This window comes from Rousettus aegyptiacus, unplaced genomic scaffold (genome assembly GCF_014176215.1).
Source record: "Rousettus aegyptiacus isolate mRouAeg1 unplaced genomic scaffold, mRouAeg1.p scaffold_m13_p_6, whole genome shotgun sequence".
Classification (NCBI taxonomy): Eukaryota; Metazoa; Chordata; class Mammalia; order Chiroptera; family Pteropodidae; genus Rousettus; species Rousettus aegyptiacus.
In genome coordinates this window covers 99,839,733-99,852,901 of record NW_023416309.1, presented here as the reverse complement: position 1 = coordinate 99,852,901, position 13,169 = coordinate 99,839,733, and the positions used below count along the sequence as shown (strand labels likewise).

Below are 13,169 nucleotides of genomic sequence, written 5' to 3'. Positions count from 1 at the left end.
TCCTAGGACCAGATGTTCTCTTTCCTGTAACCTGGAACCATTGTCCTCCTTCCAAGGAAACCCCCACCCCCAGCCCTTCAGCTTCCCGAGCAGCATTCCTCGGCCAGGTCTGTCCCCGTTGTCCTCTTCTCCTCTATTGCTAATTTCCTTGGCCGGAATCCTTAATATTCTCTGGGGTAATTCTAGATGCTTCAAGTCACATAGAAGAAAATCAAGTAAAAACTTTGTAATATTTTTTATTACAAATTGCATATTACATCTATTTTTTACAAAATTCTATCTATTCTTCCATTTCAATGCATCTAGATTAAGAAATGTCTGGCATAACGTTCACCAAATATGAACACTTGCTACTTCTGAGTCATAGGATTTGTGGTGTTTTGCTTGAATATTTTAATAATATCGTTTGTATAAAATCATCATTTAGAAAAAAGAAACTGAAAATAAGAATTTACTGAAAGGATATATGGGGGTTTAGTATGGGAGTAGGCTGTTTCCTGAGAAACATTAAGAGGATTGAAGTCAGGGAAGCGGGAAGTAACAGAAAAGTACATATACCTTAGCACATGCCCACCCCCTCTCTGTATCCCACCACACTCTGGGGTTAGAAGTCTTGGTAAGAGAAAGGGGGCAAATCCGGGATACAGGTCGCCAGGTGTGGGATGCAGGCCACGGGGTTGACACTGCAGAGCCCAGCATCCTGGCCCTTCTCAAAGTAGACGCTGCCTGGGGAGAAGATGGAGGGGTCCTCATCAAAGTAGTTATAGGGTCGGAGCAAGAAGCCAACTCTGTTCCCCAGAGTCACTGTGTTGGGGACATCCTCAGCATGGGGAATGTGCAGGAAGCTGGCTGTAACCCAAGCCACCAGGTCCTGCAGGAAAAGGGAGGAGCTAGAGGACTTTGGAGGCAAGACCCAAAGAATCACCCCTCAGCCATAATCCCCAGAATCCAGGCTTAGCCCCCTTCTACCTCCTCCCAGTCCCAGGCCCACATAATGGCTTCAATGATCCATGTGAGAAGCTATAGGGTAGTCAGTGTCCCAAGGTTAATCTCACCCTAGGAGGAATGACTCATGTTGGTCATGAGAGAACTCACTGGCCCCTGAATCTGAGAACTGGAAATGTACAATTCCCTCTAACCTACTGCCAGGGGTTGAGCAGCCAAGATACCAGACACAGAGGAGCCTCTCTCCTCTGCCCCTGGGGCTACCAACCTCTCCTAAGAGAGTCTCATTATTGATGAAATCAGCAAAGGCAAGAGTGGGTGTCCAGATGTCATTCTGGTAATAGATGCTGCTGCTCTGTGACTCTTCCTCCTTCCTCCGGGTCACCGCGAGCTGGTATCTGACCAGGAATGAATGTCGTGAGAAGGTGAGGTCAGGAAATGTCAAAGGCCTTTACTGTCCTAGAAGTCCTTTAGATCAGATTCTGTGTGAGACCATCTCCCATCCCACATCTACTTGGATCTAAGAGGAGATATAGGGGTGAATGGTAAGCCAAGCATAGTGAGTTAGGGTCTCCAAGAGCTAGGATTGGGAAGGGGACCAGTCCTTCCCTACCACCCACTGCCCAGGGCCCTCCTCACCTCCCCCAGCTGAGGGCCCTCTCCATGTCGCTTTCCAAGGGCATGTGTATGCCAAGGGGGCTGTGAATCTGGATTCGGTACCCGCGCTGGTGACCCCAGGCATTAGTCTGGTTGCTAGCCAGGTAAAGGTAGCGAGGAAGGGGGGTTCCCAAGGAAAAAGCTGTCAGGTCCTCCCTTCCCAGGACCTGCCGAGTCAGCTGTGGACGGTGTAGCTGGTGTTCTGGACTCCAAGGGGCTGCCACAGGTTTAAACACCACGTCTTCAGCTACCACCCAGTTTTTCAGCCCTGCCAGGGTGATGGGAGGGAAAGGAGTTCCACGCCAGGTGAGACAGGCTCCTCATCTACCCCACAACGTCCACGACACTGCCCTAACAAAGGGCAGCAGAGTTCATTAGAGAGCACTCCATGCTGGGAGCCAGGAGGTCGAGATTTGGGTGCCAGCTCATCTTCTTTGACCTTCCCTTGTCCAATGTGGTTACTGCCCACAGGTTTTAAATTAAAAATTCAGTTGCTTACTAGCCACAATTCAAGTGCTCAATAGCCACACGTGGCTAGTGGCTTACGTATTGGACAATGCAGATATAGAACATTTTCATCACTGCAGCAGTTCTGTTAGCCCTGGTCTACCCGATAGACCTTGGACCAATTATTGGCTTCTGATTCTTATTTTCCAAATCTCTACACTGAGCATAGTAAAAGCTGTTCTATGGCTGAGCTCTGTAAATGGAAAAGCACATGCAGATGGCTAGTAATATTCCCGTAACTATGAAAGGGATATTTGTCTTGGAGAAGCTGGCTGGAAAAACCCGATCCCCTTCCATGGTGCCCTGCATACCCCTCCCACCTCTGAGAATTTGCTTTCTTTCTCAGCAAGGTGGGGAACCACTTTCAGTCTTTTTCAGAAGTGAGTGGATTCATGTCTTTAAATTGTCTGGAGACTCCCCGGAACTTTACTGCACTCGTAACCTGCACTCATCACCCCACTAGGCACTTGATCAGATACTTTGATTTTGCAGTTTCAGACTGTCAGTTATGTTCAGTGTGACCTATATGAAGGCACCAGGTACACAGAAGCCAGTGCCTCTGCTGGTTATCCTGTGCACAAGGACCCGACATAACCTCTGGCGCACAGCACTGGCCTGTGCTGCACACAGTAGAAATCCAATAAATGTTACTTGATTTTACTCCCCAAGACAAGGCTCTTTAATACCAAAAGTGCTGAAGAGAAACTTCAAATCATAAAATAGTCATATTCCAAATATGTCAAAGAACGTTAACATGCCATTTTGATCACGCTATTTTCTTAGTTCTTCCCGCCCTCCGCCCCCACAGACCACACACACACACACACACACACACACACACACACACACACGTCGTATCTTTATACTCAAGAGAAAAGAAAAATGTTTCACAAAAAAATAGGCCGTTATACTTGAGCAGTCACTTCCTGTCCCATCTCCCACCCCACCCTCTTTAATTTCTCTAACTGTAAAATGGGAGAGGGTCTAGTGGATCTCTAATTTTCTTTCTGGTTCTAATCATCCATGATTTGTTAAGTGGGTTATTTTCCCTCCTCAACAAAAACATATTATGAGTAGCAAGTCCTCTTTTTGCCCTGAGCCCTACTTGAGAACTCCCTTTCTACACTTGCAGCAAGCCTACTGCATGCCTGCCAAGTCACTGGAGAGCCCATTGTGATGACATGTGCTGGCAGGAATAGGACGGCCCCCAGGAGGATGGGGCCACGATCCCATATCCCATTGTCTGAAATCCTATGGAGCAACTCCCAGCCAGAATCCACCTTTCTCATGCCCATGGACCACCTCTACTCAGAAAACCTCTTTAGACAGACTGCTTCCTACCCTCTGTTCAGGCCTCTGCTTTTCCCACCTCCACTGACTCTAGGAATTAGTTAGGGAGAACTTGGGGAACCCCAACTCCAGCCCTGCCCCGCCTCAGGGCAAATTCGCCATCCACAGTGTCACTCCAGGCTAAGGCAGCCAGGTACAGCCATTACATTTAAACTAATATCACAATTGCAGCAAGTCAGAGGGGCCGGGTAATCAGGACCTGGCAGAGAAGCCTCTCTGTCTTCTGCCAGATACCCGGTAAGCCCAGTATTTCAGGCTCACTGCAGTTGAATACACTCAAATCAGCCCCCGCGCCGTTGCCACAATGAATTGTGGTGCTGGAATGCCAGCCACCCTCTTGCCTCGGCTTGATTTGGGGGTCTTTCCTTCCTCTGCTCCACCCCAGCTCTCAATCCTCAACCCCTGAGCACTCACCTGCCACATCCAGGTCCAGCTTGAAGTGGAAAGCATGCGTGTGAACTGCCCCCAGGACTTGCTCCCCCACACGGTTCCCAAAGAGGAGGCTTTCCTCTCTCCCACTCAGGAAAGCTGTGTTGACAAAGCCTGTGGCATGGACCCGCCCTTCAAGCGCCCCATTTGGGTGCAATACAAAATCCCAAATGTAGTCATAGTTGCCTATGGATGACACAGACCTGACTACAAGGGCTGAGCCGGCCAAACCACCATAGAAATGACTTTGAAGGTGATTGTGGTGCCTTCGAAGAGGTAGCCCCTGGGCCTCCTCAAATACACACACAGCCCCTGGGAGCAACTGGACTGTCCCTTTGTCCACTAATATGTGGATATCCACCATCGTGGATTGATAGGGGCAGTCTACTCCCCGCACCAAGCCCCGGCTGTGACGGCCAAGTCCATAGCTGCTATCCAAGTATCGGGTCATCATTGTCTTGGGTGAATCGGCACCATAGATAGATACGCACTCCTGGACACCAACTTCATAGGCCACTCGCTCGCCCTTGAATCGAACATCAAAAATCCTCATGCCACTGAACACCCCATGGCCAAAGGTGAATGTCCAGAGGGAGGACACCACAAGGCTCCCTTGTACACTGTATCGGGAGCCCTGGGGTGAGAACTGCAGAGGGGGAAGAGGACCCGGGGAGCTCCGGGACCGCAGGGATGAAGCCCCATTCGGCAGGGGCAGGGGAACTCTAACCACTTCCAGCCGGCCAGCCTTAAACTCCCATTCCAACTGTCCCAAGTCTGCATAGTAGCGCCCAAGATAGAAGACCTGTTGGACAGCCCAGCGGGTAGGGTCCAGGGCCCTGTGGTCCAGCAGTAGCTCCAGCCCCACTGGGTGAAGGAAAATCCCAACACCTGAGATGTTATGGTGGAGGGCTATCCAGGTAGTCCGGTCCCCTGAGCGCAAGCCACTAGGGGTGGCCTGCAGAGGTGCCAAAGTGGAGCCATTGTAGTTGAAGACTGAAGCGAGGAAGACTGGTGCCTTGGGTAGTTCCACCTCTTTCAAATGTTTCCACATCTGGGCAAACTCAGTTCCCAACATGGGGCGTCGGTGATAGGGCAGGGGGCCCCCGTGACGCTCCACAGTCACATCCCGAATGTAGGATGGGTGGGGCAGCGGGCCCACCACCAACTCACTCACGTTGGGCTGGGGTTGTCTGCCAAAGAAGACGATGGCCAGTGCCTCCCGGGCAGGTGGGGGGTGCCCCCTGTCCAGGTGGGCCAGGGCTGCGGCCTTGCCGGGCAGCTGCAGCTCCACCGAGAAGACACAGTTGTCCGAGGGCAGGGCCTGGGCTGCATCCACCAGGCCTGGGCCCAGCTGCTGCATCAGAAAGCTCATCACAGCCGTCAGCTCCTCTCGGCTCAGGTCTGCAAACAGCTGGCTCTGACCAGGGCGTGTCCAGGGCTGAGTACTGTGGGATACGGAGGGGCAGCGGGGAGGCTGGCTAGAGCCCCCGTGGCTGCTCAGCAAGACATAGGCCAGGGCAAAGATGGTAATGAGGGACAGTGCCAGGAACACAAGGACTACCTTGGGATTCATGGTGAATGCTGAGAGCTGAAATGAGAGTCCTACCAGCTGCTCTTTCCAGTTACTGACATCAAATAAGGGCTTATATTCAGTAGGATGGATAGGAATGGAGAAAACTCCACCCCATGGGTTGAACAGGAAATTTCTGACCTTGATTTGTATAATTCTGTTCCAATTTTCTGTTCTGTGGTTTGGCCCAAGGTACTACCTCCACGTGCATCGTATCTCCCCTGCCCCTGAACTCCTACTGGCAGCAGTCAGTACTCACTACTGTTTTCCATCATTCAGACTAGATTAGAGGGCATCTGGATTAATGTTAAACCCTACCCTCCATCCAAAATGAGTCTGAGAAAGAATGCAATCTCAGATCCCCAACCAAGGCCTATGTGCTGCATGCAGGCACTATAACTGTTCATTTTCCTACCTCCTGGCAGGCACTACCCATCAATATTTCCAGGATCCACTGCCCAGTATAGCAGTAAGCACTGTGTTCTGCTAGCTGCCTGTGGCCAAGTCCTTGATCTGTAGTCTCAGGACTCTTCTATCTAGTTAGTGAGGAATGAGGAGTGGTGAGTGCCTGGGCTTAGCAGTCAAGTTTGTGCACCAATTCCAGGTTTTTCAAGCTGTGTGACCTCCGGGAAGGTACCTTATCATGAGTCTCAGTGTCTTCACCTATACAGGAATATATCTACCCTATAGAATTATGAAGATTAAATGTGATCATGCACATAAAGTGCTCAACAAAGCCTGACATAGGGTAGGCACTAAAAAATTGTTAGCTACTGGTACTGATCTCTGAAACAGAACAGAGATGTTCCTCCATTGTTCAAGACCTTAGATCTTTTTTTGCAGAGACAATGAGAGGATCATTGGATATTAGAAGGCTACTTTACAAAAGTGAACGTTGAGGAGACTTTATTTCGGAGGGAGTAGCATCCTAGACAGCCCTCCAAGTCTTTTGAAAACTAAAAACAGGCATCTGCTGGCATTTCCTCAAGAAATTTAAGACATTATTCAGAGGGGAGACTTAGTATAAGGTGAAGAAAATGACAGGGTAGGGTGTGCCTCACACCAGGTGATTCCCCAAGTGGAACTAGAGCAGCCTCTCCTGGCAGTTCATGGGTATCACAGGGGAAGGAAGGAACTAGGGATCTTGAGTGAGGGTCAGGACAGAAAGCAGCTTAGGTTAGGAAATAGCTAACTTTCACATAATTCAGACTGAACATAAATGAAGGACCCACCCTTGCTCCTTGGTAGGAAGACAGCCTCAGTCTTTCCATTTTCCAGAGAAAAGGGGAAGCACAATTGGCAAAGACACCCTATAGGGTGATGACTGGAGGTTTGTGTGAAGATAGGTGTCCCAACATGCACGCATGTGATTATGGATATGTCCCTAGCCACCAGAGCATCGCACCAGGGTCTGCGGCTTTAAAAAGAGGTCAAAGTACCTGTATTTTTAATAATTTCTTGACATGGTAAAAGAATTTTACATTACGATCCAAGGGTGGTAGGAGGAGGGGCAGTGGAACAATCCAACAAAAAGGGAAACTGAGAAATGCATGGTGGGAGGAGAGAAGGGTTTTATCTGGAAGGGATCTGGAGGGTGGGTGGGGGCATTGCCCAACTAAAATGCAATTGGTTTGTTACTGAGTACTATATTCATGGGAAGACAGCATTCTGACTCCTTCTCTGTAACATACTGGGAGTAAAAATGATGCATCCAGGTGGAGATATAATTGGGGGTTGGAAGACCAAGACGGGGGAATAAGAAGAAAGACATTGAGAGTCACCAGCAGGCTGACTGCAGATATTGACTCCCTAGTAGCAGGAGAATAAAAAAGTAGGGGATATCTCTGGAAGATTCAAGAGATAAGAGGCAACTCTTCTATGGTTTTGACTTGTCCAGATTTCCACATACATACAATATGTACATGCTTGTGTGCACACACACACACACACACACACACACACACACACACACACAAGTGACTGCTTTCCCTGGAAGCACAATACTATAAATAAGAGAAATCTTTTTCCCAAGGGGAAAGCCCAGCAGAAGCAGCAGCATCTGGCCCTCACAACTGGCCTGGGAAGAAGGAACCAGGAGTCAGAGGACTGGCCTTTGCAATAATGCCCAAAAGGACCCAAGTCACAGAGAAAAGAGCTTTCCCCAATCCCTCTGCTTCTCACCTTTTGGTTTTCCTCCAACTCACCAGCCCCTGAGCACCAAGAGGCTACAATATCAGATGATGGGACCCAGTAGATGACAGAACTAAGACAACTATCATCTTCTGAACAGTGTGTGTGTGTGTGACGGGGTTTGGGAAGGGACAGAAGGATGTCAGGTAACAGAGCAGGAAGGCAGATGTATGCACATCTCTAAGTGTGTGTCTATCACGCACATATGTGTATGTGAAAATTCTAGTTACAAAAACATCTGAAGGAGTTAGGTGTTTCTTGTCATGATCAGGTTCAAGGTGGGAAACTCAAAGTCACCTTCCCGACCACTGTGGCAAGGCAGGGAGGATCCAACAACCACAGTGGCAAGAGACACTATGTAAGGGAGAGGAGCTGGTCCCTCCTGACCTGGATTCTAAAAAAAACACCTAGCACTTTCCTTCGAGTTCCCTCAGCTTCTAACCAACTAATCATCAGAAGGAAGAAAAGCCCAAGACACTGGGGGGGGGGGGGGTAGAGAGAGGACAGAAAACACAAGTATTCTTGTGCCAACATCTTGCACACACAAACCTGGAGTTCTCCAGAAATTAAGTCAGGTTGAGTGTGGGGTATTAGGGAAGGAAATACAAGAGTTCCTGAGGCCTGAAAAAAGAGGTAAACACGTCACAGAACTACAGGAGAGTTTCATTAGACTCTAACTAAAAACAGAGAGGTGTGATTACTATTTCCAGCCAGCTTCCCCATCACGATAGTCATGTAACAAACCAAGGCAATGTCGGTCTTGAGCCAGACTCACAGAGTCCCCTGGCCCTGGCCCTGGCCTCAGTACAGTGTCTCTGCATTGCTGCTCCGGGGCCGTTTGATCTTCTCAATATTTTTCAGGATCATGTCATGTAGAGTGACCTAGAAAAAGAGTGAGCAGGGAATCACACATCTGTTCTACTCTTACCTCAAAAAGAAAACACGATCTCTCCTTCCCAAATCCCCAAGCAATTTTATTCACATAGTGCCAATATCATTCATTAGAACCTGAATTCAGGGTGGTGCCCTACATCTCTCTTACACCCCCAAACTGGATATACCTGGGTATTTCCAAGGCCCCAAGTATCTAAAAATAACTAACATTTATCGAGCACTTAACATATCAAAAATTGCACTTGGTCCTTTAATGTGTTATATCTCACTCATTTTTAAAAACCATCTTTGTGCAGTAGATACTCAAGTTCCATTTTAGAGATGAGGAAACTAAATTCTGAAGTTAAACAACTTGTCCAAGGCCGCACATTACAGGTAAAGCTAATTCCAAAGCTAAGTCTGTCTGACTCTAACAACCTCATCTTTGCCCCTATACTACACTGCACTCCTTCCCGCTCAGGTAGAAATAAGGGAGATACCCAGGTAGAAACCCTCAATGATTTCATAGTTCTCAACAGTCGGTTGATGAGCAGAATTTGTTCTACTCATTTTACCTCCATCCCTCCTCTTGAGCCCCAGACGGTGGCAAGAAATTTATCACCAGAACTAAGAGAAGCCAGGGCAACTGTGGGAAGGGGCCAAGGTTACTTACATATTGGTTCCTTAGTTCTGATATGATCAGACGAAGGCTGATATATTCTTTCTCATCAATCTCCGTCACGGTGCGGCGATAGTCCTCCTGAAAGACAGGGCAGAGAAAAGGCTAGTTCCCAAGGCCTGACTGTCCACAGACAGCTCTTTCCCACTAACAGTCATTCCTCCCTATCCTACCACTTCCACCCTCAGGCCACAAAACCCTTACTTACCACATGGGGATATTTAGCTATTTTAGAAACCAATTTGGCTCTTGTAATATAATATCTGGAAAGAGAGAGAAAAGGAGGAAGCTGCAGGAGACCCTGGACAGTGCTTATCGCCTCACCAGCCCCCAATTCCTGCGCCAAGCTCAAGTAGCCCTACCTAGAAATCTGGTCCAGATACGATGCAGCTTCACTCTCAACAGTCCTTAGTTCAGCAACTGTCTCCTCCTGAAAAAAAGTGAGTCAAAAGTCACTTCCACATCATTCCTCAGCAGACAAAAAGAGAAAGAGAAAAGAAAATAGAGGAGATGAAAGTATCTCTCAACCTTCCTCTCCAGTGTGTAATGCAAGCACATTACCTGAATGGACACCCCGAAGTTGTTCCCATCTTCTATCCTAGGAATCAGGAGCTGTACCCACATTTTGACCTAGAAGGTGAGGAAACCAAAAAATATATTTGAAGACCATGGCTTTTACTGCTGATGCCATGAAGTATATAACTCATGCTATTGGGGCCAGATTCCAGGAGCACAGGAGCCAAGATACTCAGTCTGCCAACACCCATATCACCTCCATGCATCCAGCCCCACCATCCATCATTATTCATCATTCACTCCAGGCTGTCAGAAGTAAGTCCATAGGTCACTAGCCCCTGCCTCACCGTGTTGCATTTCTCAATCAGCAGCCGGATCTCAGGTTTCACTTTCTCAATAATGTCCACCAGCTGCTGGTTGCTTTTTAGCATCCCATTGGGCATCACAAACACCTTGGTTCCTGGCAGGGACATGAAGAAGGCCAAATGATTGGGGTGGGGGCCAGGACGCAGCATCCCCCACCCTTCTGTCTTCTTCCCCAGACCCATGAGATGCCATGACCGCTGCCTTTTATCTGTCACAACCCTATCTACAAACCATGACATCACCAACAGAATTAAAAAAGAGAATGTATGAATTAACAAGTGAGTGTCTAAAGTATGCCCAAATAAGGAAATCTAAATACACTCTAAAGATTTAATGTACCAACTATCATTGAAGAGGAAAAAAATAACATGGAACTGGAACTTCTATGAAAAATCTGCAGCATTTAGCCATCTCCCAACTTCTCTCCTTTAGCAGTTCACACTAAGCCAAATCCTCCCTGTTTATTGAAAAATTAGTTTTAGAGTGCTAAATATTAACCACTGTTTGGAAGACTTGAGAATGGTAACTCTGGGAAATAAAATCAGATCCTGCTTCCAGGCCAGGAGAATACCAGACCCATCCTGCTTCTCAAGGCTGCAAGCCAGAGGGTGGGAGGGGTAGGGTAGGGAAGGGTGGCTCTTACCTTGGAAGGCCTCTTCACACTCATCCAATCTTCGCTTCTTGTAAGTGGGCTAAGTATACAAGGAGACAGGAATTAGCTTGCTCTCAACACACAAAGCCCTATTCACAGGTTACACTTCAAACAAGTTTAGTTCCTTCTTTGACCCCATAGGTTATCTTATTAATTTATGCAAGACTTACCAAGCACATACAAGACTTTAAGAAAAGGTTCTTGCCACAAAGCAACTTACATTCTAGTTGGTAAGATCAACCTTTCAAGAAATACACTACATTAAGCAATTAGGGGGGAGGGGTAGATAACATAAACAACAGGAAAAAAAGAATCATTCAATGCAGGGTATGATAATTAAAGGGAATATGTACAAATTTACTGGTTCCACAAAGAAACATAATATTCAATTAATAAACACATATTTAAGTACTTGCTATGTACTAAGAACAATGTTAGATGCTGGGGATACAAAAATGATTGACAGTTTCTGCTTTCCAGAATGGCAAATCCTATCAATGACACAGTAATGAAGACAAAGAATAGTGTCATCGGTGTTATAGAATGTGGACATATAACTAATAAGGACTAGGTAATAAAGATACACACCAAAGACAAGGTCATCAGTTATATATCAAGAAAAACTACTCATCCCATAACAAGACTCAAGACAAAACAGGTAAGAATAGTCTTGCTTAGAGCCATGAGGGCAGACCACATAACCTGAGGGTACCTGTAGCTATTAGTCCTACTTGAAACTCACTCTCACAGAGTAGCATTAGCAAATTCACCCCCTGCTATAGATGAAAATCAGTGTCTAAAGGGTGTGTTCTGGAGTCATGTTTGTGACAGTCCTCATTCCCAGATCCAAATCCCACTGTCTCCTCTGTACATGTTCAAAGTGACCAGGAAATAGAAGAGAGCACCTATTGCTTCAGAACACAAAATAAATATAAAACACTTACACCATCCAGTCCATCATGGCTATTGGTGAGAAGAATGGGGTCAGGGACAGGTAGATTCATGTCTGAGTGGATCTGAGTTAGGTCATGGATGTTTAGGATTGGTTCCTGAAAGAGAAGCCCACCCCCGAAACATCAGTCTTTTCAAGATGAACAAAAAATGTGAAGGGCAATAAATGAGAATGCTTTAATGCTTTACAGTACAAAACAGAAGAGAATCAACACATGACTTGTCCCATTTGAGAGAAGGACCAGAACCAAAATTATTGGGGAACTGGAGGAAAAGAAAAAGGTCTCTCACCTTCAAAAAACTATCGAGTTCTAACAACTTCTTTGGGAAAAAATTTGCCACCAAGTCTTCTGCCTAAAGATGAGGAAAAATTCATTAATAATTGTGGGAAGGAACCTTTCTACAGTTATCTCTTCTTTTGGAAACTCAATTATTAACCAACACGTATTTTTCTATTTATTTCACTCACCTCACTTGTGATCCGCTCCCTGAAAGAATCAACCTAAAATTAACAAAGAAAGCAATTCAGTAAGAGCAAGTCAGAACCTGGCAAAAGAAGTATGGGCAGGATGGGGAACCCCAAATCTAGCTCTCTTTCCCTCACCTTGTAATTGTAATGAGAAGCTGAGAGGCCCCCAGATTTCAAATACTTCATTTTTTTGAGAACCCATTTCTCCATCTCAGGAGAGGGAAGCGGGGCTTGAGGGCAGCACCCGCGTGTCTTGTCTCCCTCCCTCCCTGTATCTGAGGCTATCTGAATTTGAGAGCAGATGAAAGACAGGTAGATAAGGGAGGTGTGAGCTCACAAAAGCGCCAACCCCAATTCAGACCTTGCCTATGATGCGAGGCAGGCCTGACGCCAAGGGCAGGGGCAGAGGCAGCGTCCGGAGGCGGGGACGTTGCTGGGCTGGGTAACTTCCAGCTGTCACTAGCCTAAAGCACTGAGTCCACCACGTGTTCGCGGAAGTCTCCCTGGGGCTCTCCATCACCAGACGAGGTACTGAAGGCCACCCTATATTATCCTCTCCCCCGATGCCATCTCAGCGAGTGGGGGGCTGGGCTGAGCCGAGCGGAAGCTCAGATCTGGTGTCCCCAGGGAGACAAAGACGCCATAGGGAGTTGGGAGCCGGTCAGACTGCTCGGGGATCGAAGCGAGGGGCAAGGAGGCCGGACCGGCGCCGCTACCTTGAGCTTCACTTCCTGATCCACCTTCAGCAACGAGGCCATGGCCGGGCCGGGCCGTGTCCGCTCCGCTGGAGACCGGAGGCTCTGTGGGCTCCGGGGAGGGGGTCAGAGGGACGGGAGGAAACTCGACTGCTCTCGGACGCGACCGCCCTCGCTGGCTCACTCACTGCTCGCTCGCTCGCTCCCTCCCTCCCTCCGTGCTGCTTGCCCGCCCGCCTGCTGCCTGCTGCCTGCTCACTCTCTCGCTCGCCCTCCCGGCTTTCGCCGCTCACGCCGGACGTTACGTCACAGCCAATCGC

At 47.9% G+C, this 13,169-nt stretch overlaps 2 protein-coding genes across 4 annotated transcripts; both read right to left on the bottom strand.

Moving 5' to 3' along the window:
• Positions 1-220: 220 nt before the first annotated feature.
• AOC2 (amine oxidase copper containing 2) lies at positions 221-6,230 on the bottom strand. Its single transcript, XM_016150927.2, has 4 exons — positions 3,874-6,230; positions 1,585-1,870; positions 1,214-1,343; positions 221-871 (listed from the first exon to the last, which is right to left on the bottom strand). Exons 1-4 carry the CDS (start codon positions 5,459-5,461, stop codon positions 605-607), a joined length of 2,271 nt encoding a protein of 756 aa, XP_016006413.2. The 5' UTR covers positions 5,462-6,230; the 3' UTR covers positions 221-604.
• A 646-nt stretch (positions 6,231-6,876) lies between these two features.
• PSME3 (proteasome activator subunit 3) lies at positions 6,877-13,151 on the bottom strand. 3 transcript variants are annotated; one of them, XM_016150933.2, is made up of 11 exons: positions 12,871-13,151; positions 12,155-12,187; positions 11,977-12,039; positions 11,679-11,783; positions 10,726-10,774; positions 10,064-10,176; positions 9,762-9,830; positions 9,563-9,630; positions 9,409-9,463; positions 9,195-9,281; positions 6,877-8,530 (listed from the first exon to the last, which is right to left on the bottom strand). In XM_016150933.2, the coding sequence occupies exons 1-11, from the start codon at positions 12,910-12,912 to the stop codon at positions 8,450-8,452; spliced, it is 765 nt and encodes a 254-aa protein (XP_016006419.1). In that variant the 5' UTR covers positions 12,913-13,151; the 3' UTR covers positions 6,877-8,449. The 3 variants fall into 3 exon arrangements, with proteins under 3 accessions (XP_016006419.1, XP_036078144.1, XP_016006420.1); XM_036222251.1 differs by lacking the exon at positions 12,871-13,151 and adding an exon at positions 12,516-12,839; XM_016150934.2 differs by lacking the exon at positions 12,871-13,151 and adding an exon at positions 12,290-12,379.
• Positions 13,152-13,169: the final 18 nt, after the last annotated feature.